The sequence below is a fragment of the Bufo gargarizans genome, chromosome 6 (genome assembly GCF_014858855.1).
Source record: "Bufo gargarizans isolate SCDJY-AF-19 chromosome 6, ASM1485885v1, whole genome shotgun sequence".
Lineage (NCBI taxonomy): Eukaryota > Metazoa > Chordata > Amphibia > Anura > Bufonidae > Bufo > Bufo gargarizans.
In genome coordinates, this window is record NC_058085.1 from 193714070 (window position 1) to 193740413 (window position 26344).

The 26344-nt window shown below is 43.5% G+C and overlaps 1 protein-coding gene across 1 annotated transcript in view; it reads right to left on the bottom strand.

Moving 5' to 3' along the window:
* Positions 1–428: 428 nt before the first annotated feature.
* The window catches only part of LOC122941579 (pulmonary surfactant-associated protein D-like), a 41087-nt gene continuing 15171 nt past the window's right edge, over positions 429–26344 (bottom strand). Inside the window, exons 3-10 of the mRNA XM_044298928.1 lie at positions 24154–24270; positions 22148–22300; positions 16187–16339; positions 15920–16072; positions 13670–13822; positions 13404–13556; positions 11088–11168; positions 429–981 (exon numbers count right to left, since the gene is read on the bottom strand). Coding sequence (XP_044154863.1) covers positions 605–981; positions 11088–11168; positions 13404–13556; positions 13670–13822; positions 15920–16072; positions 16187–16339; positions 22148–22300; positions 24154–24270 — 1340 coding nt within the window. The 3' untranslated portion in view covers positions 429–604. The remainder of the gene's footprint in view (positions 982–11087; positions 11169–13403; positions 13557–13669; positions 13823–15919; positions 16073–16186; positions 16340–22147; positions 22301–24153; positions 24271–26344) is intronic.

Consider the following 26344-nt stretch of genomic DNA (forward strand, 5'->3'; position numbering starts at 1 on the left):
ATTTTTCCACTGCCTCATTTGCTAAAAGTTGTTCCTTTAGAGGGTAGAGTCCTGACCAAGTTTTCACCACTAGTAGAAGACGATATACTCCAACTACAACTGGGCCCCCTCTTGCCCTGGGCCCCATAGCAGTCGCCTGGTCTGCCGCTATGGTAATTACGCCCCTGTCTTTTAGGTCTTATGCACACGACCGTTGTTCTGGTCCGCATCCGAGCCGCAGTTTTTGCTGCTCGGGTGTGGACCTATTCACTTCAATGGGTCCGCTAAAGATGCGGACAGCACTCTATGTGCTGTCTGCATCTGTTGCTCCGTTCTGTAGCCCCGCAAAAAAAATATAACATGTCCTATTCTGGTCTGTTTTGCAGACAAGAATAGGCATTTCTGGGCCACCTGTTCTGTTCCGCAAATTGCTGAAGGCACATGGGCGGCTTCAGTGTTTTGCAGATCTGCAATTTGCGGACCGCAAAAAACGGAACGATCGTGTGCATGAGGCCTTAATAGGATTTAAAATATAGTGTGAATCTGACTTCATTTATTCACTAATTTCCATTTCCCTCTGCATTGACTGAGTACAGCAGGTAAAAAAGGAAATTATGCTTTATTCCTAGAATTCACAGACAATAATATTTCTGTGTTCACAAGATCTATCAATCCATTGTCCTTGTTCAATTAATTCTACGCAGTTTTCCTTTCGGCCACCATTAGGCTCATTTGGATGCCAGTTCTTATAAGTAATTTGGTTGCCATTAGAGTATACATATTTATTTTCTTCTTTTTCATCATTAATGCCAAGAAAGGTTCTTTTTCCTCTAGCCTTCACAATTTGCTGTATGGCAGCATTTTCAGCACTGTTGAGTGGTGTGGCTATCATTCCTTGGGCTCCTTGGCAAAAAGCTTTGGCTGCATTGTAATTAGCTTCCATTCCATTTGTCACATATAGTTTGTTTCCAGATGTCACAACTCCACTTTGGAAATAGCTCACTGTCAAAGAAAGGAAGTTTGAGTTTACGGTACAATTTTGTAACATGTAGTGTAAAAAGAATTAACAGAAAACCACAGGATCGCATGTTTTCACGGCAATCGTATTTTGCAAGTAAGTTTAGTAAATGTTCATGAAGCAAAATGTATTTCATTTCAATAAAAAGGCAAAATTTAGCCTTACAGGACTGATGCAGCTTTATGTAAAAAAAAAAAAACAACTTACAATAGCACTGCAGGATTTTGTTAAGCTAGAATACAGTCCACGTTTTACAGTATTGTGTACTATAGCCATAATATGCATTTACTGACTGTAAAAATTGCACCAGTTTGCATGTGCACCAGTTTGGCCTGATTTTCTGCTGCATTCAGTGAAATGAAAATCCCACCCCAGCGTTGTTATGCTGCCTGACTCACTGCCTAGTAATGCAAGTTCCACTGTGCCCTATTATTTGACCCCTCATGGAGTGGAGGTCACAGATGCAGTGCTACAAGTCAGAGAGGAAAATAATGGGAGGGCGAGGAAGAGAATGGAAGAAGCAGGGAGGATCAGGAGGGACTAGTTATACAACAAATACTGTAGTTCACAGAAAGTCAGGTACTCAATATAATGTCTTATTCACACAGTCAGTGTTCAGCCAGTGATTTCCCTCAGTGATTTTGAGCCAAAACCAGGTGTGGCTCTAAACACAGAATAGGTGCGGATATTTCCCTTAGACCTTTTCTCTGTGTAGGCTCTAATCCTGGTTTTGGCTCACAGTCACTGAAGGAAATCACTGACCAAATATTGACGTATGAAAAAGCGTTAAGACTAAGCTTCTGTGAACACAGAGATTAACAGATACCAAGTTAAAAGGGTTTTCTGGGATTTATTAACTGATGACCTATCCTCTGTATAGGTCATCAGTTTCTGATCATGGAGGTCCAACACCCGGCACCCCTGCCAATCAGCTGTTTTGAAAAGGTAGCAGCAATCCTGTGAGCCTACCAAGCACAGCGTCGTCCATTGTATGGCAGCTGTACTCAGTATCACGCTCACCCCCATTCACTTGACAAATATCCTCTTCCTCCAATTCCTAAGTTGTTCGACTGCCTCAGGAGAGCAAAGATCTTCTCCAAATTAGATATACTTTGAGCATCTAACTTGATCAGGATCCATCAAGGGGATGAGCTGAAGACCGTTTTTAACAACCAAGATGGTCACTATGAGTACTTGGTGATGCCCTTTGGCCTAAGCAATGCCCCAGCAGTCTTCCAAGAGTTTATGAATTACATCTTCAGAGACTTCCTCTATTCCTGAATTGTGGTGTACCTTGACAACATTCTTGTTTTCTCTCCAGATTTGGCTTCCCACCAGACACAAGTCTGTCAGGTCTTGCTAAGATTAAGAGAGAATTATCTGAATTCGAAGATCGAAAAATTTATTTTTGAGCAGTCCTCCGATTTCTGGGATATATAATTTCTGATATTGGCCTACAGATAGATCCTGACAAGCGATTTTAAAGTGGCCTCGTCCTTCTGGTTTGAAAGCAATCCAGCGTTTCCTGGGGTTTGTCAACTATTACCTCTAGTTTGTGCCTAATTTCTTGTTTTTGACAGCTCTCATCTCAGCCTTGACCTTCAAAGGAGTGAATCCCAAGAATTGGACAGCTGAGGCTGAATCGGCCTTTCAAGCTCTAAAGAAGACCTTCTCTATGGCTCCTGTGCTCCAATGTCCTGATGCAATTAAGCAATTTTTTCTTGAGGTGGGTGCATCGTATATTGGGGCTGGGGCGGTGCTGTCACAAATATCTTCCTCTGGCAAGATGACAACCTGTGGCTTCTTCTCCAGAGCCTTCTCTGCTCCTGAGCACAACTAATCGATTAGGGACAGAGAGTTGTTGGACATCAAGATAGCACTGGGGGAATGGAGTTACCTTCTGGAGGGAGCAGCTGATCATGTGGTGATCTATACTGATCACAAGAATCTTACCGATTTGCAGTCTGCACAAAGACTTAATCCTTGTCAAGCTAGATGCTCATTGCTCTTTGCCCGCTTTGATTTCTTTCTCCACTTCCGAGCGACAGATAAAAACATCAAAGCAGATACTCTTTCCAGGTCTTTTGATTAAACTGGTCAGGAGAGGAGCCTCAACGCATCATTGATCCAGCTAAGATTGCTGTTTCCCCTGTCAAGTTATCTGAGATCCCACCTGCAAAGACTTTTGTTGCTGAGTCTCTCAGTAGATGGGTCCTACACCGGGGTCACTCCTGGAAAGTCGCAGGTCATGACAATCAGCAAAAGACCTTCCAATTCATTGCTCAATGGTACTGGTGGTTATCCATGCGGAAGGATATTCGAGATTTTGTCTTGTCCCTTGTGTGCACAGAATAAGATGCCTAAACAGCGCCCTGCTGGTTTCCTGCTTCTTTTTATTGAGGATTCCTGGAAGCAAATAGCCATGGATTTTATCACAGATTTGCCTGTTTCTTCTGGCTGTTCCGTCATTTGGTTAGTCGTGGACAGATTTTCCAAAATGACGCATTTTGTCCCTCCATCAGGTCTTCCTTTTCAGCTCCTCAACTGGCCAAGAGATTCATCCATCACATTTTCCATCTTCATGGTTTTCCTCATTGTATTGTCTCCGATAGAGGCATTCAATTCACTTCTAGGTTTTGGAGGACACTTTGCAAGCTGTTGAATGTGTCTCTGGACTTCCCGTCAGCATATCATCCTCAGTCTAATGGCCAAGTGGAGCAGGTCAACCAGATCCTTACAAATTTTCTGCGCCATTTTGTTAATCTCCATCATGACGACTGGGTCCTATAGTTATCATGTCAACAAAGCCTCCCAGAAATCACTGTTCTTCATTGTTTATGTGCAGCAACCAAATATCCCACTTCCAGTACCATATACTTTGGGTCTTCCTTATACTGGAGATTTTTTTAAGATTTGGAAGGAAACCGAGATTGCCTTGAAGGAAACAGCTGCAAAAATTAAGGACTTTGCAGATAGGAGGAGCAGGAGTCCTCCTCAATTTCATCCTGGCATTAAAGCCGGATATATTTAGAAGACAGCCAGACCTTAAAGAGGTTGTCTCATTTCAGCAAGTGGCATTTATCATGTAGAGAAAGTTAATACAAGGCACTTGCTAATGTATTGTGATTGTCCATATTGCTTCCTTTGCTGGCTGGATTCATATTTTCATCACATTATACACTGTTTGTTTCCATGGTTACAGACCACCTTGCAATCCATCAGTCGTGGTCGTGCTTGCACACTACAGGAAAAATAGTCAGCCTCTTCTTCCTATGTGAGACAGCATGCGCACGTCTCCTATCTACCCCAGACTATGGCTGGTCTTCAGGAGGTATTTAAAGGCGTCTCCTTCTGCAGGAAGATGCCTGAGAAACTTAGGTTTCTAGCTACTCTGTTTGAGCTAAGATGTTCTGTTGGTTCTTGTCTTTCTGTGTACCGGATTTTGGATTACGTATTACTGACTTTGCCTGATTGCCGCCTGCCCTGACCCTGATCTACGTTTACGGACATTGCCTGACTGCTGCTTGCCCTGACTTCTGCCTTCGTACCTTGACCGTCTGATCAGTCTCTGGCCTCCCAGCATCCACTGGGTATATTGTGTCAACTGGAGGTCAGTCCAGTGGATTCACACTCTGGTCCCGATGTGTTCTAATTCCTCTCTGAGATTGCACCTGGTACTGGCTGTGCTCAGACATTGCCCTCAGAGTGAGTTGTTCACATGGAGCTTTGGGTTCCCACCCTCTGGTCATAACACAAACCAGTGCAAAACTATTCCTTCTTTAAGCTGAGAAGAGGATGCAGCTGTATCTAGTCTAGGCAACATTGTGAACTAAACAGTCTGGAATGCAGAATAAGGGCTGTATTACACCAACAGATTATCTGACTAATATCTGGCCAATCAGACCAATAGTTGATGTATATAACAACAGATCTGTGTGTGTAATAGGCCATCTGACAAATGATTAGTAAGTAATCTGTCAGATATCTGTCAGATAATCTTTTGGTGTAATATGGCCCTAAGGCCTTATTTACACAAGTGTTTAATCAGTGTTTTCCAATAGTGATTATGAGGCCACAACCAGGTGGGGGTCAGACACACAGAACAGGTGCAAATCTTTCTATTACACCTTATCTCTGTGTAGTCTTAAAGGGCTTCTGTCACCCTCCAAACAGCAATTTTCAGTTTTGGACTTAATATATTTGCTAATGTACGCAGATTCCATATATACCCCTCTTACCTCTGGCTATGCTGTAATTTCAGTAAAAATCTTACTTTTGTGATATGCAAATTTCTTCACTACCAGCAAGTTGGGTGGACTTGCTGGTAGCCGCCGCATCCTCGGTCTGAAAAAACGCCCCTCCTCCACTTGATTGACAGGGCCAGCGAGTGCTCTCATCCTCCAGCTGGCCCTGCCTGCAGCTCAAATCCTGCGCCGTATCGGTCCTCATTCGGCGCAGATGCTCTGAGAGAAGGACGCTCGCTTGGCTGCCCCCTCAGTGCGCCGATGACGTCTGCCCTTCACCCGGAAGAGAGTCTGGTAGTGAAGTAATTTGCATATCACAAAAGTACCATTACAGCACAGCCAGAGGTAAGAGGGGTATATATGGAATCTGCGTACATTAAGAAATGTATTAAGTCCAAAACTGAAAATTGCTGTTAGGGGGTGACAGAAGCCCTTTAACTCCTAGTTTTGGCTCACAATCACTGATGGAAATCACTGATCGAACGCTGGATGTGTAAATAAAGCCTAACAATATAGAACTGAGCAGTGACATTGCTATCACAGAGCATACACATTGGCTTGATTCCCCAAGTGACCAACACATTCATATGCCACTTAATTTACTATAGTGTGAAAAACAAAGCTTGTTAGCACCTCTAAACAAGGGATAAATATATAAATGCCCCTTCATTTACTATAGAAGGTCTACAAGATATGTGGGCCATATAAAGGCTGTCAATACTGATGTTACATAGTTTGTGCAGTTAAAAAAGGCATAAGCCCATCAAGTTCAACCAGTTTAAAATTGTGCAAACATCTTTGCCCCTAAGGCATCACCTTATAACCAGTTACCAATGGAGGGTCACTTTTACTGTGGGGGCACTTAGAGGGGCATTGGCAGGATGTGGAATGTGTGTGCGTGTGTAACATGCTCTGATATTAAATAATAATGGCCTAGACATGTGGGCAATTGTAGTCCTCTCCTCTTATATCTCCTGTAATGTGCTCTTATATTACATAATAATGGCCTAGACATGCTGGGAGTTATAGTCCTCTGCTCTTAAACCATAGCTCCTTCTGTGACGTGCTTTGATATTAAATAATAATGGCATAGACATGCTAGGACTTGTAGTCCTCTCCTTTTATACCTCCTCCTGGGCATGCTGGGAGTAATGTTGCATGCTGGGAGTAGGTAACTCATCGGCCAAGCTGGTAACTTAGTGGCTGCCGGTACTGGAGATTTTTGCCAGTAGATTCCTATATGGACTGTTACTAATGAGCGCTTCCATTGTGGAGCGCTCATTAGTAGAGTTTAGAGGACACCTGGATGTTCGGGCTCGATGGGTTCGGCCGAACTTCACAAAAAAGTCATGGAAAGGGCTAGAGGGCTGCAAAAGGCAGCAAAATGTGGTTAAGAGCATGGTAAGTGCTCTGCAAACAAATGTGGATAGGGAAATTACTTAAAATAACATAAAATACGTAAAAATAAAAAATTCTAATCTTTGTTTTGGAGGAGGAGGTCCATATGGAGTAGGAGGTTGAGGAGGCGCTGGATGTGGCAGTGTAGGTGCAAGCGACGGTGGAGGAGGAGGAGATAGCCAACACTGGTTTTTGTTTTTTAATTTTATTTCATTATTATTATTTTTTTGTTTAAATTTGGGTAGACCCCAAAACATTGGGAAATATAAAAAATTAAAGATAGAGAATGTGCGCTGGAGTACAACAATGGCTGGGTGAGGCCGGCATACATGTCTATTCTGTACAAGGTACGGACAAGTCCTATGGGATCCCTGCCTGGTTCATTTTACTGAAAGTGAGCTTGTCCACATTGACTGTGGACAGGCGGCTGCACTTGTCTGTGATAACCCTCTCCTGCCGTGCTAAACAAACGTTCAGACAATACACTGGCTGCAGGTCAGCACTTCCAAGGCGTAAAGGGCAAGCTCAGGCCATGTGCCCAATTTGGAGACCCAGAAGTTGAAGGGGACAGACTCATCAGTCTGTACGTGTAGGTGTGTGCACACATATTGCTCCACCATGTCGCACGTCCCCGTGACGTCCACGATCCAATTGGAAATCTTCTCAATCAACTTTCGATGTTCTTTTGTGCGGCTATCATGGTGATCACGGGTAACGAGGAATCAGGGTTCCATGCCGGAGAGGGAGCGTGAGAAATGGCTACTACATCCAATTGAGGTCAATGGCTGAAATGTGATCTTGCGAAAATGTGGGACAAGTTATTGAAACAGAAGCATCCAAGTAAAGGAGGGGGCGCGCAGCAATTACCCACTCCCGACTCGGGGAGGTACTAGTGACGATAAATAACAATACAGGACTCTTAAGATGCCCTGTTATTGGAATGAGTAATAAAAAATTTAAGGGAATGTCACTGCAGTATTTTGGATTAGGAAACATTATACAGGAGAGGCCCTGCTGCCGCTTTGTTGACTCTAGATAACTTTTGCCTGATCGCACGGATCCAATTGGATATCTTCTCTATCAACTTTCGATGTTCTTTTATGCGCCTACCATGGTGATCACGGGTAACGGGGAATCAGGGTTCCATGCCGGAGAGGGAGCGTGAGAAAGGGATACCACATCCAAGGGAGGTCAATGTGGGACAAGTTATTAAAGCAGAAGAATCGAATGAACGGAGGGGGAAGAGACCACCGCCTCTTCCTCCAAACTGCTCACGTCACTCACATGACCTTGATTCCATGTGGGGTCTAGTACCTCATCTTCCTCCACATCATCTTCCACCCAGCGTGGCCACCCAGTAATCAGCACAAGTTAGAATGTGTCCAACTCGGCGGTTGTTGCAGAGACACTGCAGCATGTAATCGCTCATGTGTCCCAGGCTGCCCTGAAGCAATGACAAGCTGTCATCTGTGGGAGATTAATCGTCTGTGTCCTCTGTATCCTCCCAGCCATGCACCAGTGATGGCCTAGAGCTGGTTTGGGTGCCACCCTGCTGTAAACACAGTTCCTCCTCCTCCATCTCCTCCTTCTCATCCTCCACCTCATCATCCTCCAGAACTGTGCCCTGGCTGGACAATTGTGTGCCTGGCGTATGTTGATGCAGGAACCCACCCTCTTAGCCACTTGTGAATGACTGGCCTGAAACCCTTGTAAATGATCCCTCTTCCTCCTCCTCCTTTGCCACATCCTTTTCCATCATCGCCCGAAGCGTTTTTTAAAGGAGGCATAGAAGTGGTATAGTAACACTATCCATTGTTGGAGTTCCAGCTTGTGGGAACGTCGCATATGAGCCGGTTACGCTGCAGCGCTGACTGGCGAGCAGCAGCAGGTTGAGAACGTCGAAAGCGCGCACAGACGGCCTGCACTTTCTGCAGCAGCTCTGATATATTGGGGTAATTTTTTAGGAATTTCTGCACCACCAAATTCAGCACATGCGCCAGGCAAGGGATGTGCATCAAGCCGGCTAGTCCCAGAGCTGCTACGAGATTTCGCCCATTATCGCACACCACCAGGCCGGGCTTGAGCCTCACTGGCACCAAGCACTCATAGGTCTGTTGTTCCATAGCCATCCACAGCTCCTTCGCGGTGTGGGCTTTGTCCCCCAAACAGATACGTTTTTTAAACTGCCTGCTGTCGTTTACCCCTGGCTGTGCTGAAGTTGGTGGTGAAGGTGTTATGCTGACCGGATGAGGAGGCGGTAGAGGATGAGGAAGCAGAGTTAGAGGAGAAAGCAACAGGAGGCAAAGAGAAACATCCTGCAATCCTCTGTGGTGGAAGGACATGCACCAAACTTCTATCAGCCTCAGGCCCAGCCACCACTGCATTTACCCAGTGTGCTGTTAGTGAGATATAACGTCCCTGACCGCGCTTACTGGTCCACGTATCCGTATTTAGGTGGACCTTGCCTCAGATGGAGTTGCGCAGTGCACGCCTGATTTTGTCCCCCACTTGAATGTGCAGGGAAGGGATGGCTCGCCTGGAAAAGTAGTGGTGGCTGGGAACGACGTACTGTGGGACAGCCACCTCCATAAGGTGTTTTTAAAACTCTCCGTCTCCACCGGACAGAATTTCAACGGCCAGGAATTTTAAAATGCTGGCATTCAGGTCCAGGGATCGCTGTTGGGTAGGGGGTACTTCCTCTTTCGCTCCAGTGTTTGGGAGACAGAGAGTTGAACGCTTCCATTAGACATTGTAGAGATGCTTGGCTTGGTGACCAAGGTGGTGGCGTTCCTGGCACATCCTCTGTTTGCGGGGTGGCAGGTGGCACTGTCACTCCAGAGGTGGATGAAGAGGCCAAGACTGCAGTAGAAGAGGAAGCAGGAGGAGCCAGAGACCTTTCTTGGTTTGTGAGGTGTCTACTCCACTGCAGCTCGTGCTTTGCACTTAGATGCCTGGTCATGCAGGTTGTGCTCAGGTTGAGAACGTTTTTGCCTCGCTTCAGGCTCTGATTGCACAGCGCGCAAACCACTTGTGTCTTGTCGTCAGCACATTGCCTGAGGAACTGCCAGGCTAGGGAACTCCTTGGAGCTGGCTTTGGTGTGCTCGGTCCCTTGGTGCGGTTGGCAGTAGCATGCACACTGTCTAGGGGACGGCCGCTCCACTTTTGCACCCTGCTCCCTCTTCTGCTGTGCTGGTGGCTCTGTGCGACCACCGCCTCTTCCTACGAACTAGACAGGTCATTCGCATGACCTTGATTCCATGTGGGATCAAGGACCTCATCATTCTCCACATCATCTTCCACCCAGTCTTCACCCCTGCCCTCCTTGTTGGTCTGCACACTGCAGAAAGCCACAGCAGTTGACACCTGTGTTTCATCATCATCCGAGACATGCTGCAGTGGTCCTTCCATGTACCCATCTTGAAACATAAGTGGTTGCACTCAATCTCTTCCACTTCTGGGGCAGGACTATGTGGATGGGCCTGGGAAACCCTGCTAGCAGAGTCATCAAAAAGCAGAAGAGACTGCTGCATGACTTGGGGCTCAGACTGCTTGGCTAATTTGCAAGGGGGTGAGGTGAAAGACTGATGGCCATTGGCTGCAGGTGTCAACTCTGGTCTTTCAGCAGGGGACTGGGTGGGAGACAATGTAAAGGAACTGGAGGCACTGTTAGCCACCCAATGTACTATGGCCTGTACTTCTTCTGGCCTCACCATTCGTAGAGCTGCATTCATCCCTACCAAATACCGCTGAAGGTTCTGCCGCCTACTCGCACCTGAGGAAGGTGTTTAACTTGTGCGTGTAGCTGGCACAGATTGACCACGTCCTCTCCCTGCAACAAGAGCTCCACCAACAACAGCAGCACCACGACCAGGGCCACATCACTTATTTGACACTCTCCTCATTCTTTGCGTTCACCCACCAAACTAACAGATGGTTTATGTCAGCTGATAATGTAACCGCCAATAGTCAATAATTAGGTTCACTGACAGTAAGGCTGTGCCAGTTTCATAAATATAAAAAAAATTCTTGAGGTCATGGCTGTGATGGCTTCTAAGGGCACACGAGTTAAATGCTTGTTGATTGGCTGCCCTACAGCCTTTAAAAAAGCGCCATTAATTTGCCGAACACTGAACTAATTGCCGAACCGAACACTTAATGAAATGTTTGGGTTCGGGGTCAAAAAATCCTAAAGTTCGGTACGAACCATACAGTTCGGGTTCGCTCAACCCTATTCATTAGTACAGTTGTTTAACTCCCTCCCTCTCCCTCACTTGTGTCTGGGATTTCATGAAGAAACAAAAGGATTTGAGCCAGCTGACATCCACATATGATCTGTGGTAAATTCTCCATGAGGCTTGGAACAATCTGACTAAAATGTTTTTTACAATACCGTATGTACTAACGTTATTAACCATTTTTTATGATCAAGCCAGGGAAAAATATTTACCTTTTTTGAGAGAAAGAAGACTTTTTTCTAGAATGGCTACTTTGTTTTCTAGGTTTACAATTTTTGTTGAAAGAGTAGCATCTAAAATGAAAAAAATCACAGTAAATAGAAACATAGAAACATAGAATGTGTCGGCAGATAAGAACCATTTAGCCCATCTAGTCTGCCCAATATACTAAATACTATGGATAGCCCCTGGCCCTATCTTATATGAAGTATGGCCTTATGCCTATCCCATGCATGCTTAAACTCCTCCACTGTATTTGCAGCTACCACTTCTGCAGGAAGGTTATTCCATGCATCCACTACTCTCTCAGTAAAGTAATACTTCCTGATATTACTTTTAAACCTTTGCCCCTCTAATTTAAAACTATGTCCTCTTGTAGCAGTTTTTCTTCTTTGAAATATTCTTTCCTCTTTTACCTTGTTGATTCCCTTTATGTATTTAAAAGTTTCTATCATATCCCCTCTGTCTCGTCTTTCTTCCAAGCTATACATGTTAAGGTCCTTTAATCTTTCCTGGTAAGTTTTATCCTGCAATCCATGTACCAGTTTAGTAGCTCTTCTCTGAACTCTCTCCAAAGTATCAATATCCTTCTGGAGATATGGTCTCCAGTACTGAGCACAATACTCCAAATGAGGTCTCACTAGTGCTCTGTAGAGCGGCATGAGCACCTCCCTCTTTCTACTGGTAATTCCTTTTGCTATACACCCAAGCATTCTGCTAGCATTTCCTGCTGCTCTGTGACATTGTCTGCCTACCTTTAAGTCTTCTGAAATAATGATCCCTAAATCCCTTTCCTCAGATACTGAGGTTAGGACTGTATCACTGATTTTATATTCTGCTCTTGGGTTTTTACGTCCCAGGTGCATTATCTTGCACTTATCAACATAAAATTTTAGTTGCCAGATTTTTGACCATTCCTCTAGTTTTCCTAAGTCCTTTTCCATTTGGTGTATTCCTCCAGGAGCATCAACCCTGTTACAAATCTTTGTGTCATCAGCAAAAAGACACACCTTACCATTGAGGCCTTCTGCAATTTCGCTGATAAAGATATTAAACAATATGGGTCCCAGAACAGATCCCTGAGGTACCCCACTGGTAACAAGACCTTGGTCTGAATATACTCCATTGACTACAACCCTCTGTTGTCTGTCCCTCAGCCACTGCCTAATCCATTCAACAATATGGGAGTCCAAGCCCAATGACTGCACTTTATTGATGAACATCAAATAGTTTTAAAAAAAAATTCATTAATGCATTTTCTTTTAAGTATAGACATTTATCTTTAAAATATGTTAAATAGAGGTACAACATTGTCATAAAGAGAAAAGATTAAAAAAAAGTTTGTTCAAAGCCTCATTAACACGTCAGTGTATTGGTCAGTGATTTCCATCAGTGATTGTGAGCCAAAACTAGGATTGGAGCCTCCACAGACATCAGGTATAAGGGAATGATCTGCACCTGCTCTGTGTTTAAAGCTGCTCCAGGTTTTGGCTCAAAATCAATGATGGAAATCACTGACAAAACAATGATGTATGAATCAGACATAAGGCAATGGTCTTTGACCTATGGCTGTTGTTAAATTACAACTCCCAGCATACTTTAATAGCCTGGAGTTTTACTTTTGCAACAGTCTAAAGGCTGTATTAGACAGCCCGATTTAACAGGCGATTGTCAGGAAGGAAGAGTTCCTGCCCAGCAATCGTCTGCTCGTTAGTGGAGGAGACTTCTGCTATTACATGCAGGAGAGATTATTATTAGTGTTGAGCTTGAATATTCGAATCGCGAATTTTAATCATGAATATCGCCACTTGTTGAATATTCTAATCTAATTTATCGTGAAAATATTACATTGCCGATTTTCGCAATCAAGTAAACAATGACTGGAGATCACGAGTTCTCGAATTTGCAAATTTATGGCGAATATTAGGCCAAAAATTTGTGAATTATTGCGAATTTGAATATTGCCTATGCCGCTCATCACTAATTATTATACCATCACTCTTCCCTATACTGAATCATTGTTTGCCAGTAGCAGATCGTGATTAGACACCACAATCTGCCGCCAGCAAACAATGATTTTTTAACCTGTCAAAAGATTTGGATTGCCCGATAAATGAGCATCAGTAGTACACTGCCAGATGAGCGCTAACGAGCATTGCTATAAACGCTCATTATCGATCATCTGTCAAAAAATCAACAAGTGTAATACAGGAGCTACATGCTGAAAAAGAGAACAATGAACTTTGGCATTGCTTCTCATTGTTCTTAAGTTACCTCTACAAATGTTGTCACACTACTAACAAACGTACCTAAACCTCCTTTGTCTCCTTTAGCACCAGTTGCACCTTTGGCTCCTGGAGTACCTGGTGCTCCTGTTGCTCCTTTAGCGCCTGCTATACCAGGAGCACCAGCAGCACCTGAAGGGCCTGGAAGGCCTCTGTCTCCTTTTACTCCTTGAATACCTTTGAATATAAATTGCAAATGAGTTACATTTACTACTTAGGACAATATATATTGGTAAAGAGTTTATTATATCAATGAAATCCTCAGATAAGGTATGTTTTTTTTTATATACCTGGACTTCCATTGTTTCCTTTTGCACCTGGGCTTCCATTTAAACCTTGACTGCCTGGAGATCCTGTTGCACCAACAGAGCCCTTTGCACCTGCAATGCCTGGTGTCCCAGTAGCACCAGGTAGTCCCTTCTCCCCTTTAATTCCTTGAGCACCTTAGAAAAACAATATACATTTATAATAATTGGTTTTCATTTTTTCATCCCTTCTTTTTAAAAGCATTGTAGCTGTATGAGAACTTACTTATTTTTCTTAGGTTAAAGTTGTATTTATGTAATGACATTATTGAAAATGCATTAAAAACAGCAATTCAGAAATTTTAGGGGTTTGTTTTTCATAGGGTAAAAGAAAGCACATACAGTACAATTATGTTTAAAAGGGGGTTTAGGTGCAAACTACCATGGCTGCAATGTAAAACAAATGAGAACTACAAATAACCATAGACCAAGTATTGACCCGGAATGCAACAGGTAAACCTAAAAATCTAAGCACAACACTGTTAGTTTAAATTGAAAAAGGTCTCTACTTTAGTAGTAAGGGTCAATGTGAAAAAATTTGCTTACGGGCTAATGCACACGGCCGTTGGTCGGCCCTTCCGTGCATTGGGGACTTCAATTCTGCAGACAGATCCAGACCCATTCAACTTTAAAATAATAGAGCAAAAAATTGAACATTTAGCACCGGACCTTCTGGATTGCGGACCCAGGCAACGGCCGTGTGCATGAGCCCTTACTCAAAAAGGAGCAATCTACTCACCAGCAATGTAGACACTGTCCTTGTTGACGATCCCTCCTGTAGACTTTGTTTGGATCACCACAAGTTGGTGTAGATAGCAAAATAGTAGGAATCCATGGATTCAACAGGATTTCTACTATTTTACTACATGTTTTATAGAAGATGTTCATCTTGTGAATATTCTGAATAAAAACAGCAGGCTGTTTTATCTTAATGATCCTGCACAAGGCTCTGTCTCTTTGTGTCTCCATATTCCTGTGAGTGTTGGAATCATGATCTAAGATACACAGCTCCAGCTGGTAAACTGTGATTTGAAAGTGTGAGGGGCTGCCGAGTGGCTACCTACAGCAACTTGTGGTGATCCATACAAGTCTACAGGAGGGACCATTGATGAGGACTAGAGATGAGAAAATTATTCAAAATTTCCATTCGACTGCTTCACCAAATTTTACAAAATAATATCTTTGTGACGAATTACTTCATCATGAAGGGCATTTCTTTGTAAGTAGTGGATGCAATGACAAGGATCAGCGATTGCACCGGTCCCCATCATTGTACCCCTCAGATGCTGAGTTCATACTTTGTTTTCTAAGTTTACAATTTTTGTTGAAAGAGTAGCATCTAAAATAAAAAAAACTCACAGTAAATGAACATCAAAAAGTTTTGAATATTTTTTTTTCATTAATGCATTTTCATTTAAGTATAGAAATATATCTTTAAAATATGTTAAATAGAGGTACAACATTGTCAAAAAGAGAAGAGATAAAAAAAGTTTGTTCAAAGCCTCATTCACACGTCCGTGTTTTAATCAGTGATTGTGAGCCAAAACCTGGATTGAAGCCTCCACAGACATAAGGTATAAAGGAAATATCTGCACCAGTTCTGTGTTTAGAGCTGCTCCTGGTTTGGGCTGAAAATCACTTATGGAAATCACTGACAAAACAATGATGTATGAATCAGACATAAGGCAGTGGTCTTTGACACATGGCTGTTGTGAAATTACAACTTCCAGCATACTTTGATATCCTGGAGTTTTACTTTTGCAACAGCTTAAAGGCTGTATTAGACAGCCCAATTTAACAGGCGATTGTCGAGAAGGAAGCGTTCCTGCCCAGCAATAGTCTGCTTGTTAGTGGAGGAGACTGCTGCTATTACATGCAGCGATCTCCTCCTCAGTATGGGGAGGAGAGATTATTATACCATCACTCTTCCCTATAATGAATCATTGTTTGCCGGCAGCAGATTGTGATTAGACTCCACAATCTGCCGCCAGCATACAATGATTTTTTTTACCTGTAAAAAGATTTGGATTGCCCGATGAACGAGCATCAGTACTACACTTCCAGATGAGCGCTAACGAGCATTACTGTAAATGCTCATTATCAATCATCTGTCAAAAAATCAACAAGTGTAATACAGGAGCCACATGCTGAAAAAGAGAACAATGAGCTTTGGCATTGCTTCTCATTGTTCTTAAGTTACCTCTACAAATGTTATCATACTACTAACAAACGTACCTAAATCTCCTTTGTCTCCTTTAGCACCAGTTGCACCTTTGGCTCCTGGAGTACCTGGTGCTCCTGTTGCTCCTTTAGCGCCTGCTATACCAGGAGCACCAGCAGCACCTGAAGGGCCTGGAAGGCCTCTGTCTCCTTTTACTCCTTGAATACCTTTGAATATAAACTGCAAATGAGTTAAATGTACTACTTAGGACAAGATATATTGATAAAGAGTTTATTATATCAATGAAATCCTCAGATAAGGTATGTTTTTTTTTTATATACCTGGACTCCCATTGTTTCCTTTTGCACCTGGGCTTCCATTTAAACCTTGACTGCCTGGAGATCCTGTTGCACCAACAGAGCCCTTTGCACCTGCAATGCCTGGTGTCCCAGTAGCACCAGGTAGTCCCTTTTCTCCTTTAATTCCTTGAGCACCTTAGAAAAACAATATACATTTATAATAATTGTTTATCATTTTTTCATTCCTTCTTTTTGAAAGCATTGCAGCTGTATGAGAACTTACTTATTGTTCTTAGGTTAAAGTTACAAAACAGAAAAGTACAGCTCTCTCCTGCGTCTTCTTGCCACGAGCGCGGACATAGCGCCTGGTTTGTACTATATCAAACCTCGAAAAAGAACTTGTGAAGTTCAGATCAAATGTTTAAGGAGCAAACTTTATTCCAGCGGCTTTAAAAACTTGCGGTTTTTAAAGCCGCTGGAATAAAGTTTACTCCTTGAACATTTGAGCTGGACTTGACTAGTTATTTTTAGGTTAGAGTTGTATTTTTTTAATGGCAATATTAAAAATGCATTAAAAACAGCAATTCACATACAGTACAATTATGTTTAAAAAGGGGGTTTAGGTGCAAACTACCCTGGCTGCAATGTAAAACCAATGAGAACTACAAATAACCATAGACCAAGTAATGACCCAGAGTGCAACAGGTAAACCTAAAAATCTAAGCACAACACTGTTAGTATACTGTAAATTGAAAATGGCCTCAACTTTAGTAGTAAGGGTCAGCAGTGCAGTCAATGTGAAAACATCTGCTTAAGGGCTCATGCACACGGCCGTTCGTCGGCCATTCCGTGCATTGGGGACTTCAATTTGCGGTCCCCAATGCACGGGCAACATCCGTGCGGATTCCGCAGACAGATCCAGACCCATTAAACTTAAAAATAATAGAGCAAAAAATAGAACATTTAGCACCAGACCTTCTGCATTGCGGACCCAGGCAACGGCCGTGTGCATGAGCCCTTACTCAAAAAGGAGCAATATACTCACCAGCAATGTAGACACTGTCCTTGTTGACAATCCCTCCTGTAGACTTTGTTTGGACCACCACAAGTTGGTGTAGATAGCAAAATAATAGGAATCAATGGATTCAACAGGATTTCTACTATTTTACTACATGTTTTTTTACATGTTTATCCTGTGATTATTCTGAATAAATACAGCAGGCTGTTTTATCTTAAAGGGAACCTGTCACCTGGAAAACGCATATTAAACCGACAACAGCACCTTACAGGATTCCCCAGTGTGTTGCTAATCATGTTTTTCTTTCCTCTTTGTGTTTCTTCATACTTGTTAAAAATGCTGTTTTAATGACGGTTGGCGCTGTCTCCGAGTCAGGCTTGAAGTCAAGGGGGCAGCGGCCTCCTTGCTTCAAGTAAAGCTAAGCCCGCCCCTTACCCCTCCTCTACAATTAGATGGACGTGATGCCGGGATCATGCTCTTCTAGCACATGCGCGGTACGCTGCATGTTACAGTGTGACGGCCGGGCGCGCGATTGAACTGGCCGGCGTATCCGCAGTCAGCAAAAGGCAGGCGGGTGAGTGAGGATCGCGCTGTAACAGGCAACGTACTGCGCATGCGCTAGAAGAGCGCGACCCCAGCATCACGGCAGCATGTCTATCTTATTGTAGAGGAGGGGTAAGGGGCGGGCTTAGCTTTACTTGAAGCAAGGAGGCCGCTGCCCCCTTGACTTCAAGCCTGACTCGGAGACAGCGCCAACCGTATGAAGAAACACAAAGAGGAAAGAAAAACATGATTAGCAACACACTGGGGAATCCTGTAAGGTACTGTGGTCGGTTTAATACGCGTTTTCCAGATGACAGGTTCCCTTTAAATGATCCTGCACAAGGCTCTGTCTCTTTGTGTCTCCATATTCCTGTGAGTGTTGGAATCATGGTCTAAGATACACAGCTCCAGCTGGTAAACTGTGATTTGAAAGTGTGAGGGGCTGCCGAGTGGCTACCTACAGCAACTTGTGGTGATCCACACAAGTCTACAGGAGGGACCATTGATGAGGACTAGAGATGAGCAAATTATTCAAAAGTTCGATTCGACTGCTTCAACAATTTTTTTTTTTTTATTGCTTTGTGTTGAATTATTTCATCACGAAGTGCATTTCTTTGTAAGTAGTGGATTCAATGACAGGGAGCGGCGATTGCACCGCACCCCGTCATTGTACCAGATGCAGAGTTCATACATGATTGCGGCGTCTGATAATAGCAGAGTGTAAAATTGCTTGAAGATCTGGCACAAAATCTTGCAAAGTTCATGATGTCATCATCACACTGGCTGGCATGATGACATCATATGTCACCGCGCACAGGATCTTGTGCGAGATCTTCACACAAGATGGTGGAGGCTGGCCTGTTGTGAGCAAATAGATCGGGTTAGTATGATTTTTTTGTTTTTTTACACTAGTTCAGATTAAATCGATTCGCCACCACAAAGCACGAGGAAATTTGGCTTCGCCGCAAATTGAATTTATCCTAAAATTCGGATCGAAGTCCACTTTGTGGACTTCAATAAGCTCAACACTAATGAGGATGCTACAAGGAGACCATTTACCACTTAAAGGGGTATTCCCATCACATACAATGGGTGCATATTGCTAGAATATGCCCCCATTGTCTGATAGGTGCGGTTTCCAGAGGTGGAGAGGAAAGCGGAGCTGGGAGAGCTGTGGCAGGACGAACTCAGGGTCCGTCCACCACCAATCGCTGCTCCCCGCTGCTCCCACACAAGTGAATGGGAGCACACCGTGCATCCGCGGCCCCTGCTCCCATTCATTTCTATAGGGCAGACGGAAATAGCCAAACCAGCGCTTGGCTATTTTCGGCGGCCCCTTTGCAATGAATGGAGGGTGGCTGCGCATGCGCAGTGCGCCCTCCATTAATTTCCCTGCTCCATTCTCGTTGTAGGTGTGGGTCCCAGAGGAGTGACCCACACCTTTAAGACAATGGGGGCATATCCTAGCGATAGGCCCCCATTGTATGTGATGCGAAAACCCCTTTAATGACCCATGAAGTATTGTGTACGTCATGATCTGATGCTAGTTCCCGCATGAAGGACACAGTATGTCATGAACTACAAGTGTCACCTGCTTTGTGCATGCCGACACCGGCATGTAAACAGATTTCACGGACAGCTGAGTGGTCCGGGCACCCGACAGAGGACCGATCAGCATGGTCCCTGCTCTGCAATCAATATGATTGGTCAGTCAAATCTGACTGACCAATCCCAGCATGAGCCTGCTTGGCGGCAGGCTCAAATGTAAAAGCACAGCTGCAGTCTCCTTATCCTGTCAGTGACCGATGAGGAGAAAGAAGCTGCACTGTCATACGAGTCCTCTTTGTGCCCCTATGGGGCCCCGCAGCCCCCCCCCAATGTCACTGATCCCCCAATTCACTTTCATGATAGCTAAGCATCCCCCCAATATCACCCCCCCCCCAATCATTTTCAGGATGGCTGAGAGCCTTCGTAGCAAGTGTCATCTGTAACATACAGCTAACATTCTGCTGCAATGGCCGACATCAGTGCTGGCACCGATGTTGGCCATTGAACCCCTTCCATGCAGCAGTCTGTAGAGGATGTCCCTCACTCTGCTATCGGGCCGCTGTTCTGCCATGGCAGCATCCAGATGGTTGAGGGTTTAACAGAGGGAGCTCTCTCCCTCTCCCATCTGGCTGCTGCACTGCTGTGGCAGCATCCCAATGACTACCATGGCAACTGGAGGCTTTACAAAAGCCTCCTGGCTTGCCATGTACCAGTCAGACAGCTCCTGCCAGAGGCAGGAGCCTGATCAGGCTTAGTGTAAGTGAAAATATACTGCAATACACTATTTCAGTTTATTGTACAGCTAATAGACCCACAGGGTACAAAAAAAGTGTTAGTAGTTAACAAAAGAAAACGTGATAAAAGTAAAAACAAAAACATTTCAATAATAAAAAATATATATAGCTTTTTACTGTATCCACATATTTATAATTGGTTAAAAAGAAAAAGAAAATGCATTACAAATGTTTCGTATCGTCACATCCGTAATGAGTATGTGGCGATGCAAAATCTAACTTCTGAGGTATTGCCATAACCGTATCGACCTACAGAATAAAGTTATGATATAATATTTACCACATGGAATACCTCATAAGAAATAGAAATTAAAAACACTGACTGAATTGCAATTTTTCCTACCTCACCTCCCAAAAAATGTGATAAAAATTGATCAAAAAAGTCATATGTACCCCAAAATGGTACAAAAAAGACCTACAGCTTCTCATGCAAAACATAAGTCCCCACACAGCTCAGTCAACAACAAAAAAATAAGAAACTTATGGCACCTAAAATCAATTTAGGCACATTCCATTGTTAGCCCAGCGCTCCGTGCCTGTGCCGCTGGCCCTACACGCGGGCATGAGCTCCCTCATTCCCTTCTGCTAACGTGCGTCATGCTGACAACCGTGGGCAGCAGGTAGCTTAACTGTTGTATCTGTGCTCCCTGCCAAAGTTTACTTCCTGCTTGAGTCTTGTACTGTTGTTGGGCATGTCTCTCCTCCCTTGTAAGGCAGCACGTACACATCCTCTGTCTCCCCAGCCTATGGTTGTGTTGCAGGAAGTATTTAAAGCTGCTTACTTCCCCAGGAAGGCACCTGAGCAATCTTGGTCACTAGCTTGTCTAGTTTCTTGTGTTGTGTAAAGGTGTTTTGGATGTTTATGCTTTTCTGTGTACTGGACCCTGCTTCTTGATTTGACAGATTTTTCATGTTTGTCTGCCTGACCTTGGACTTCGATTACGGACTTTGCTTGATCACTGCCTGCCCTGACTCCGGACTTCATGACTACGTCTTTCCCCTTTGTGATTGCACCGATATCTGACACCCAGGTCAGCTGCCACTGACCCGGGAACTGCTCTGGAGTGGCACCTGTTAACTACCCTAATGGCACAATGCCTATCCTTACCATCAGAGGCTCTAGTGAAGACCAGGTAGTTACTTAGTCACGCCCCTCCAGGGTATAGCCGGTTAGTAGCGCATGGGTCCACATCCACTTGCATAACATCCATGTTAGAAAATCCTGATGCTGCTCCTTCCCTTCTGAACACAGCTGTGCCCCCAAACAGCAGTTTACAATCACAATGTTGGGTTAACATAGTCAGAAAAAAAAATGCCTACCAAGTTTTGGGATGCATTTCCTTCTGTTACCCCTTGTGAAAATGAAATTTTGGGACTAAAGTAACATTTTATTGTAAACAATTACATTTTTCCTTTTCAAAGCCAAGTGTTTCTATATGTTATGAAACATTTATTGGGTCAATACACTCACCACACCCCTCAATGAATGCCTTGAGGGGTGTTGTTTATAAAATGAGGCCACTTTTTAGTGTTTTCCTTTCTAGGGGTACCTCTGGGTCTCTTCAAATATGATATGGCATCCGAAAACCATCCCAGCAAATTCTGCCCACCAAAAGCCATATGGTTGTCCATCCCTTCTGATCCCTACCATGTGCCCATACAGCAGTTTATGACCACATATGGGGTGCTGATATATTAAGGAGAAAACGAATAACAAATAGCGGGGTGCATTTTCTTGTGTTGCCCCTTGTTAAAATAAAAAAATTGGGCTAAAGTGACATTTTCTTGAAAAATATGTAATGTTTCATTTTCATGTCCAAGTGTTTATTTTTTCTATGAAACAAAGTGCTCACAGCCCCCCTTGAAATATTCCTCGGTGGTGTAGTTTCCAACATGGGGTCACTTTTTGGGGGTTTCCACTGTAGGGGTGCATCAGGTGGTCTTCAAATGCAACATGGGCCCATAAAATTATTCAATCAAAGTCTGCGCTCCAAATACCATATGTTGCTCCTTCCCTCCACTCAGCTACTACAGTTGGAACACAGACAAAATGGCACAATTGATGATATCATAAGTACAAAATATAATGTCGTAAATTACCTAGGTCACCTTTATCTCCTTTGGCACCAGTGGCTCCATTAATGCCCGGAGTCCCAGGGGCTCCAGCTGCACCAGTAGCACCTTTAGCACCAGGAACTCCAGCAGCACCTGTGGGACCCAGGGAACCCTTTTCTCCTTTAAGACCCTGTGGACCTTGAACCAGAAATAATTAACATATAATTGTTGTAATTCATAGAATTCAACACAGGTTTGACAGCTATTTTGATACAAATGTCAAGGCAATTAATATTTAACTTTTTAACACTGAAAAGGATTTCCATAAGTACAATATTGATGACCTATCCCCAAGAATATCAGATTGGTGGGGGTATAACTCCCAGCACCAATCTGAACAACTGTCTAAAAAGTTGCATCGTATGGTGATGCCCTGCAGCCTCCTCACAGTATATCAGTATACCATGTACAGCACCATATATAACCTTTAAAAAAAATTGTTGCGGACCCCTTTGGCGTTGCCTAGACCTTGATTGAATAAACTTCACAATTGAAGTGTCTGGTATTAAGAGATCTTTTATTATTATACGATATAGTCAACGCGTTTCTGGGCCAGGATTACCCCCTTCGTCAGGACTATTAATAGAGTAATAGTCCTGACGAAGGGGGTAATCCTGCCCCAGAAACGCGTTGACTATATCGTATAATAATAAAAGATCTCTTAATACCAGGCACTTCAATTGTGAAGTTTATTCAATCAGGTCTAGGCAGCGCCAAAGGGGTCTGCAACAACATTTTTTAAAGGTTATTTCTTCGTCTGCCACCTGCCTTGAGCACACGCAGAGAACCGTGGCCGCAGCCCAAAACATCCACACGCTGGTCGGAACACCAAATAACCAGCAAAGCGATCTACAGTTGTTGTGACTCTTCACAACAACATCTCGTAAGCAGACTCGTAAGCTTTTTAACTCAATAAGGAAGCGTTTAATGCACATGTGGCACTCTACTCTCCCAATTTTATCTCTACACATGTACAGCACCATACATATATAGTGGCTGGGCTTGGTATTGCAGCCCAGGCCCATTGACTTGAATAGGACTAAGCTACACATACTGTGGATCATGTAACCAATGAACAGGACATCAATAGCTTAAAGGGAACCTGTCATCAACTTTATGCTGACCTCACTGAGGGTGGCAGGATTAAATAGTGACAGAAATGTTGATTTCAGTGGTGTGTCACTCATGAGCTAAAAGTAAGTGGTTGCTGAGAACCAGCATCATAATAATTGCAGCCCAGGCCTTGAAAAGAGTCAAATCTACTTGAAAAAAAAGAGTCATGGTTATTCATAATCTCCTGGTCTCCCTGCCCATCTGCTGATGATTGGCAGTTCTCTCCTAAAGAGAAAGAGAAAACTAGGTAGAAGACTGTCAGTCATCAGCAGGTGGGCAGGGAGAGCAGGAATTCATGGATAACCAGGACTCTTCTCAAGTGGCCATGTCTCTTTTCCAGGCCCAGTCTGCAATAATTGTGATGTTGGTTCTCGGCAACCACTTACTTTTAACTTATAAATAACAGACCGCTGAAATCAACTCACCTGTCTCTACTTTATTCAGCCTTTAGTATGGGCAGCATAAAGTTGATTCTCTTTAAGAAAAGGCTGCAGCATTCAAACAGCTGATCAGTGATAATGCCAGGAGTCAGATTCTCCACTGGTCTGATATTATCCTGACGATAGATCATTAATATTTTACTCCCATAAAATGCCTTTCAGCAATGGCCTGCAAGCCCTTATGTGTATGTTATGTTTATTTCGCATAGAGATAATATATAAACCTACCATAAACATCTTTTGTCTATTTTAGCATACAGTGAACCATGAGACTAGCCACCATTTAGAAAGGAAAATTATTTTTATACTAATACCTACTGGATATTTTGGGACAATCCCCAATATTTATACCAGCCATTGTCAGGAAATTACATTTACTGTGGATTTTTTCCAAATTGTATGATATACTGTACATTCTATAATTGCGACTTGTGTTACCTGGTGTCCCATTTATCCCTTTATCACCCCGATCGCCTTTCAGACCTTGGGGGCCTGCTTTGCCTGGAATTCCTGGATTTCCTTTTAAACCTGAGCTTCCTGTTGGCCCAATCAAACCTAGAATAAAAAAAAAAAACACATGACAATAATGATATATATAAAGCAGTATTTTAGGTAAAAATATTAGTGTGATAGAAACATTGGGTCACCTTTATTAAGACCGCCGTTTTAGACACTGGTCTTAATAAAGGCCCTGTGCTGGCGCGACCTTTCCATAACTTCTGCGCATCCAGCGCCAGTTCTAAATGTAAGACAGCTTCCAAGCGGTCTTACATTTAGACCATTTTCCATGCCATCTTTGTCCCCCCATGCCATGCCCACAATTTTATTCCTAATGCGAGCAGGGCAAAGTCGCAAATAGCTGTGCAACTAACCGTTGCGGCGCCATCTGCGCCTGAAATACACCAAATTTATGAGAATTTCAGTATACTAACCAGTATAGTAAATTATTATTTTTTATTTTTAATAACACAGGGTTAGATTTATAGCATTGTATTACTGTTCAGTTATTTTGAAGCAGAACATCTATGCCAGGGATGGCCAACCTGTGGCTCTCCAGCTGTTGCAAAACTACAACTCCCAGCATGCCCAGACAGCCTACAGCTATCATCCTACAGCAGGGCATGGTGGGAATTGCAGTTTTACAACAGCTGGAGAACCGCAGGTTGGCCAGCCCTGATTATAGCTATAAAAGACAGATGTGTTGTAGAAACAGGGACAGAGCATTCAGGCATTAAAGGGAATATATTTCAATTTTTATACCATCCTGAGGGCAGAATAAACTAATGACAGGTTCCCTTTGCAAAATGCTGGGTCACTTTTTTAACTGCTAAAATATTGCATAGAACAGCTCCAGTATAGTGTCAATGAGTACTGATTAAGGATGAGTAGTGATGGACGAACATCGGCCGAGACAGTTCGCGAACGTGATCGCGCAAACGCATTCAAATGTTCGCGAAACCGCAAATTCGCGGCGGGCCCCATTCACTTGAATGGCAGGCAAACCTGAAAAACCTTCAGCTCATATTTGCAGCCACCAAATAATTACAAGAAGTTCACAAATCGTCCCACAACATGGACAGTGACATACCAGATGCATTATTCGAATTTGCAATCTCCATTCATTATTTTTTTCAATGCAAAATATCGGCAATGTCATTTTCGCTTATGCGCATGCGCAAATTATGCGCGGCCTACTACAACAACTGGGTTTCCACCAGAACGAAGTTGGATGCGATCAGGAAAGATGTTTGGCAACAATTTTTGCGACGTTGAGGAAGAATTTCTGATCACTGTAAATAATTTGATATTAAAGTGTATTTGATAACATTTCACATGCATGTTATAACAATCGCTGTATATGAAGATCGAGTGTTTAAAAAAAGCGCCATTGCAAAAATCCCTAATGATGCGATTTATTTTTTCGCGGTACACACAACTTGACATTTTATAAGGTCTCATGACATATTAGTGATTGGCCGCTCCAGTACAAGCCCCAAAAATTATCCAATAGGCATTCCCCTGACAGCACACAAGTTTGTAGGATTCTGTGGCTGGAGGTACATTAGGTGGTCACAGGATAAATATATAACTGTCGGCCAGTACAGGAACAGAAACGGGTACTCTGATGCCACTTATGCAGTGGGCGAGGATGCTCTCCCTCCCTCCCCTGCAGCTGACAGAAGTAGATTTTTACCTTTATTTTTTCAATCTGGAGTGGGAGGGGCGTTGCCTAACCAGATCTGGCTGTGGCTTAGCAGGGCTGGGGGCAGGGTTTTAAGTCTTTTGAGGGTGGACACATTGTGGCAGGGGGGTCTTCTGGGCTTCTTCCTGCAAGAGTGATGCCCCTCTGGGCACCTTAATGGCTCATTTGCATACCAAATAAAATGCATTTTCAAAGGATGAAAACATCTATTGCTGGAACAAAGGCACATCTTGAAATCTTAAGGTACTAAGTGCTATTAGACCATGGCTTTACTTCAATAGCGATTATCCTGGTGACAGATTTACTTTAAAGCTCTCCTACAGCAGTAAAGATAAATGGCTGGGTTGTTATGGAAACCTGGAGTAAAACTGTGTATGTGGAGGCTAGAGGACCTGCAAGCTTCTATTGGCTGATAAGGGTCATGTG